Below are 6649 nucleotides of genomic sequence, written 5' to 3' on the forward strand. Positions count from 1 at the left end.
ATGCAAACTTAGGCCACAAAAAAAAGCCATTAAGTTAATATAATTTTAAAACACAGATCTGCAATAAAAAACGGTCTGCACTCGTTAAACTTACACTTTTATGAAGCTGCGCTTTAATTCGTTTTAATCCAATTCATTAACAGTGCCCACAATCTTTTCATTGACTTTTTTTGTACTCCATACATGACATACATTAGCATGTTTTGCCAAGTGATTAAAATGAATATTTAAATCAAATTTAATATTCAAATGCATTGGGTAAGAAAAAAGTATGCAAATTAAATTATTTATTGTGGTCAATAAGTTTGTTGACAAACCTTAACAATCCAATTACCAGTAGTACTTAGCCGAGAGTATTCTAGTTAAATATACGTTTGGTTAGAGTTTTTTGGGAAGACGCGACTAATCACTGGATTATGTTTTCAAATTCAGGAACGTTTCTTGTGGCGAGGCTTAATCCTACTACTTAATGGCATATATAGTATGTACACGTATCAAGACTTAGTTAATGGTAGGCATTCTTATAAGGGCTCAGGCACTGAGATCTTTGGGCATTGAATCGCTGACTTTTCCAGGTGGGCATCTTTAATTGGGTCTACGCTCTATGGTGCTATGGTGCTATGGTGCTATGGTGTGGAGTAAGCTAACTTAAATGAACTGTGGGAAGTCCAGCATGTCGAAGCTGCTTCCATCAAACTCGGGCTGCAAATGGAAATTAGCCGACTGTGGCTTTGGGCTTTTGCATGGCGGCTCGTAGACATCCGTCAGATATTTAGTCACGTACTCGAACGACACAAACTCGCTCAAGTGGCATTTGCTGTCGCCATTGGCGCGGCCATTGTTGTTGGCCAGGCTAATTCCATTAGCAGCTGTGGCTGGCGTACCTGTGGGCTTCGCCGTCGTCAGCAATTGCTCGAGTTTGCTTAATTGATTAATATTCGCATTGTAACGGTTATTGTTGCTGTTGCTGTTGCTGTTACTATTACTGCTGCCGCCGCTGCAAACGCTCAGCACTTCCGTTTCCGGTGCGGGCGCCATGTTGCCGTTGCCATATGTTGCTGTTGCTTTTGCTGTTGTACCCGTTGCGGTTGGCAGTGTTGCAGGTCCTGCAGGACCTCCGTTCTGATTGTGCTCGATGATGACAATGCAATTTGACAACTCATTAAAGTTCATTGAATTGTTATTAGCTGCAACACCGGTGCCGCAATTGCTGCGGTCTGTCGTCCTCTCGTTATCTGGATGCTGCTGCTGTTGCTGTTGCTGCTGCAGCAACAACGCCTCGCTGCAACTATTGCTGCGGTGTTGTCGCTGATCCCCCGAAGCACTTGCCACGCCCACGCCCACACCCCTTTGCACCAGTGCCGACTCGGAGTGACGGCGGGTTTTGGCCGCCTTCTTTGGACCGGAGGGCGGTACGGAGGCGCCGCCGGCAGATTTGCGGCGCAGCTGTCCATTGGCGTTGCGCAGCGCGTGGTTCTTGACATGTTTGCGAAGGCTGGAGGGATCCGTGTAGCGCTTGGTGCATCCTGGCAGCTGGCAGGCATACGGTTTCTGTACCAAATAGAGCGAGAATCGATAGAGCGTTGCGTTAGTACTGTAGTATTTGCCTCAGATGCGAATTCGCATCAAACCGCAGCGGCTCAGTGCCGATGCCGAAAACTATGCAATTGATTTCTCCCATTCGCCCTGCAGGCACTTCTAACTCACTCACACTCATACACACACACCCGCACATGGCACTCACACACCCGCACATGGCACTCACACACACACCCATAGAAACGTACTGCAGCTAACAGATGGGCCAGCGTATTTGCCAAGTCAAATCGTTTTGAAATGTCATGCTGCATTTTGTTTATTCTGGCCAGGGAGCAGCCGCTGGCCGAAAGCGACAACAGCCATGGCAGTGCACTCGAAAAAGGACCTTTATTAACTCGGAAAATGGCATTGGTGTTGGACGAGAAACTACATTTCAAAGTGCACAAAGCTTTGTAATTTATCTATTATTTTATATTTATGCACGTTTGTCAAAACTATGAAATCTTTTTTTTTGTAATTAAAAGCATATTCAAATAGAATGAAGACAGCTATGAAAATGTATGTGGTAACCCTTCTATTCAATACACCCATTTTTCTGAGTGTGCCGCTGGCCAAGCCAACACACATTGTATCCTTTTGTGATCCTGATTGGCTGCCCTGCCCCTTCAGCTAGGCAACGAAAGTAACTCGTTTAGTTTATTCGATTTGCCTGCCGCGGTTGTTGCTGTTGTTCTGGCCATTCTGGCTATTCTGCCCATTGCTGCTGGCCGAAAGCGCTGGCCTTTTCAGCTGGTTTTGACCTTTTTTCCGGTTGTCGTACGCGCTGACGCGGCTGCTGTTGCACCCTGCCCCCCTCCTGCTCCTGCGGCCCCCTGATTCCGTTCCGATTCGTATTCCTATTCGGATTCGTATTCCTATTCCAGCTGCTGTTACTTTGGCCATCGGCCACTGCGAGCACTCTCACAGATACAGATACAGCACAGCACACACGCAAAACTATAAATCACTCAGGCTGCGAAATGCGAAATGTGCACATGTCATGCTGGCAGCAGCAACAGTGGCTCCTTCGTCCATTTTCCTTCCCTTCACTATTTTTTTTTTATTTTTCTTTTTTTAGAGTGGCTCCTGGTTGGGCCGCTAAGCGCCTTGGAGTCCATTAAATCTTAAAGCCGCTCAGCGCTCAACGCTCTTCGGGAAACCCCAGCTGCATCTTTGGCTGCCGCGAGCTCTTCATTTTCCTTTTGACACGCACTGCAAATTGCTGGGACCCCAGAGAAAAGGCCAACCCAACCACCCACTTCATACACCCACACTCATATGCATAGCATATAGAGGGATACTCACCGTATCGTAGTGGGTCCTTTGATGTTTCGCCCGATCCGAGCTATTGCTGAACGCTTTGAGGCAACCTTTATACTGGCAGCCATAAGGCCGCTCGCCCGTGTGCGAGCGTTGATGAATTTTCAAATTTTCCAAACGCGAGAATGCTTTATTGCAGCCGGGAAACTGTAATGGAAAAACAAAAAGGTGGAAAGGTGTCATCGAAAATTGCAATTACCAGGCGGTGGGAGTTAAGGAATGGCGAAAGGTATAAAGGTATGAGGATGATGCACTGGAAGGACGCATAAAATTGTGACCTCACAGCAGATGCAGATGTTTCTGTTGCCGCTGATGCCCGCAGGTGTTGCACGTAGCCCCACTCGCAACACTCGACCACTCCACCTGAAAAGGCGGGGGGGTGCAAATTACGTTTTTGCAACAGAAACAGCAACAGAAACAGTAACAGAAACTGAAACAGAAACAGAAACGGAAACATGTGTAATGGCAAATGGCAGCTGGAGCAGCATCAGTGGGCCAAGTTGATGATGTCCGATGTCCATTTTAATCGAAAAAAAAGGACGTCAAGAATCCATCAATTACTCAAAAATCAAAATGAAAGAGCATGGCAAAAGGCAGGGATAGAAGATGTAGCGAGTGTTGCCCCTAATAACATTACCAGCAACTCTATTTCAAGTGGACTCCGCTTGTGGATAGCTCTCTCTCCCTTTCGCCCTGTCAATTTCTGTGATTGCCCTGCGCCGCACAATTCATCATCCCAGCGATGGCGCATCAAATGTCAACACGTGCATGATACTCGTACCATACCATACCATCCACTATACTACATACTACATACGATACTACAAACAAAAAGGAAAGCGAAACGCACAAAATGGGATCCTCCGGCGGAAAAGTCTTGTTTGGACGCATAAACAAATGCGCCAGCTGCGGCCAGGGGAAAAAAATGGATAAAATCCAAATCTATTGTTTGATTTTGAAAAATGATATTCTATGTGGGAAGGAAAAGGTTGGTTGGTAAACAGACTGAAGGTACACAAGTAACTCAATTGATGGACTACCGAATAAAGTTGCGACTTTTCCTATAAGCAAAATACTCTACAAGAAAAGCTTAAGGTAAAATCTATTTATTCTTACCGGACATTTGTTGGGCTTCTCGCCGCTGTGGACTCGCATGTGGATGAGCAGCTTGTAGCGGGCATTGAAGGGCTTGTAGCGCCTGGGGCAGTCCAGCCAGAAGCAGGAGAAGTCCTCACCCTTGCGCACATCCACGTGGCACTTCTCGATGTGCTCCACGAAGGCTTGTTGGTGGGGGAACTCCTCGTCGCATCCCGTCCAGCGGCAGATGAGTGGGATGGCCTCATTCTCCGGCTCCGCCTCCAGATCGCAGCAGGTGGAATCCGGCTTGGGATCACCTTCCGTTGGCGGGGCAAACACATCGTTGTCCAGTTCATCCTCCTCCTCGTTGTAGTTCTCATCATCGTCACTGTCCAGGTGCCGAAACTCCTCGGCCTTAATGAACTCATCCGACAGATAGTTGACCAGATCGTCCTTGCTGCACTGCGCTTGCTGTTCCTGCTGCAGTTGCTCCTGCTCCTGCTGCTGTTGCTGTTGCAACTGTTGCTGCTGCAAGTGTTGCTGAAAGAACTGCTGCTGTTCGCCCAGCATCAGTTCGTCCAGTTCATCGATGGTCCAGATGGCCTTGTGCTCGCGATTGGGTTTCTCGATCACCTGGGCCATGTTGTTGTGGTAGTTCTCCGTGGAATAGGACGAACCCTGTTGGTAGAGATTCGCGTAATCCTCGTAGTTGCTGGCGCACATGGGAATGCATTTGGGGGTGCCGAAGGTGGAGTTCATCGATGGTAGTTTGGCGGGCGAGGCCTCCTCTTTGACCTGCTCCTCGAACACGTTGCCCAACTTCGGGGATGCGGCGCACGATGATGTGGCCGCTGAAATCTCGCCGAGATTGAAGTTCAGCCAGGCGTCGAGATGCGGTGATGAGCACGGTGATTGGTTTTTCGATTGGCAATTAATCTCGTCGTAATTAAAGTAATCGATATCCAGATTAATGGAGTCATTCGCCGCCGCCTGCACGGCATACTGACTGCCCTGCGCACTGCAGGGTGTGTAGGGTGTGTACGGGGTATATGGGGTATATGGCGTCTGCGGATGTTGCAGCAAACCGGGCAGCTCAGACTCCCCCGTCAGACGCGCTATGTCCTCCGGCTCGAAGCGAAAGATATCCTCGCGATTCAGCTGTGTGTACTGTCCCTGCTGATAGGGCATGCCCGTGTTCTCCGCCGCTGCGCAGACTATGTCATCCTGATCCGAATCCTGCTGCTGATCCTGGCCAGCGTAGTTGTGGCAGTCACTGAACACCGAGTTCGGTGTCTCGGCGGCAAAGCAGAGGTGTGAAAAGTCCGGAAACTGAAGTTCACCGCAGGCGTAGCTGCCACTCGTTTCCACCTTGGCTCCCGGCACTCGGAACATTTCCCGCTCCCCATTATTGGCCGTAATATTGGCACTCAGCGGAGGCGACATGAAGCCGCCGTAGCAACTGGCCGCCTCCTTGCCAGAAATCGATGAAATCGACGAAATGCCCGGAATCGCCGACGTCTTGACGTACATGCCGCCACTTTGGCTGGTCTTCAGCGAGGATGACATACTATATTTTGGTGGCTCTGTCTCTGGTGATTTGCTGTCGTCCGTTCTTCTTGGCCGGCCGCTTTCACTTTCGCATTTCCGGCAGTTGTCTGGGAAGATTGCCAATAAATTGTTGGTTTTCTTTTTTTGTTTTTTTTTTACGGCCACCGAACGCGGGAAATCCCAAGAAAATCAAACACTCAAACACACACGTAAATCCGAGGGTTTCTCTAGTTTCTAGTTCAACACTTGCGATGTTCACGCCACCGCGATCTGGCTGACAATAAACCGGAGAGCTGCTGCCGCACGTTATTTAAACGCCCGGAACGGGATGTTCTACGGACAAGGGAAGGGAGGGGGAACGGGATCGTGTAGCGGGAACGTGGAGCGTTGGATCCTGCCTCTGCATCAGCCTCTGCCTCAGTCGCTGCCACTGCCACTGTCGCAGTTGACGCAGATCTGGGCGATCTCTGCCCGCTTTTCCTTCGCCTTTGGCACGCACATGTGCTACCGCCGCTGCCGCTGCCGCAGTCCACCTCACCCCTTGCACACCCTGTACTTAAGACCCCCTCCCTCCGCAGGTTTTCCCGGTCTTTGCTGTAGTTGTACTCCTCTTGTTTTAGTCGCAGTGCTGCCGCTGTGGTTGTTGTTCTTGTTAATACTCTTATTTTAGGCTTATGTTTGCGTATAGAAATTATGCGTGAGCTACAACAAGTGCCCTGTGGAAAATGGGGAGTATTACAACGAACTACTAAGGTGAAATGTTACAGGAATTATTAAAATACATTTTTTTAATGAATTTATATATTTTGAATATATGCATGTATTAACACTGAAAATATGCATAAGTAACCGAATTATATCTAAGAAAGAAGTCCAAACATTTGAGCACAGTTGAGGATTTGAAGATCCAAGTTTCGTATTATTTAGACTAGATGGACAATAATTTATTGCTGAAACCTATAAATACTTTTTTAAAAATTGTTAAAATATTTAACTCAAGTGATATATCCCGCTCTCTACTGTGATTTTTCCATACTCGCATACCCATCACATCGTCGCATTTTCCACAGTGCACTTGACCGTGGCAGTGTCGCTGTGCTGCATGGTGATCTGCTGGATCCTCAGC

At 48.2% G+C, this 6649-nt stretch overlaps 1 protein-coding gene across 1 annotated transcript; it reads right to left on the reverse strand.

Annotated features, from left to right (window-relative positions):
- Positions 1–272: 272 nt before the first annotated feature.
- Positions 273–5938, reverse strand: LOC6537829. Its single transcript, XM_002098334.4, has 3 exons — positions 4015–5938; positions 2884–3045; positions 273–1551 (listed from the first exon to the last, which is right to left on the reverse strand). Exons 1-3 carry the CDS (start codon positions 5539–5541, stop codon positions 649–651), a joined length of 2592 nt encoding a protein of 863 aa, XP_002098370.2. The 5' UTR covers positions 5542–5938; the 3' UTR covers positions 273–648.
- Between the last annotated feature and the right edge of the window lie 711 nt (positions 5939–6649).

This window comes from Drosophila yakuba, chromosome 3R (assembly GCF_016746365.2).
Source record: "Drosophila yakuba strain Tai18E2 chromosome 3R, Prin_Dyak_Tai18E2_2.1, whole genome shotgun sequence".
NCBI classification, from domain to species: Eukaryota; Metazoa; Arthropoda; class Insecta; order Diptera; family Drosophilidae; genus Drosophila; species Drosophila yakuba.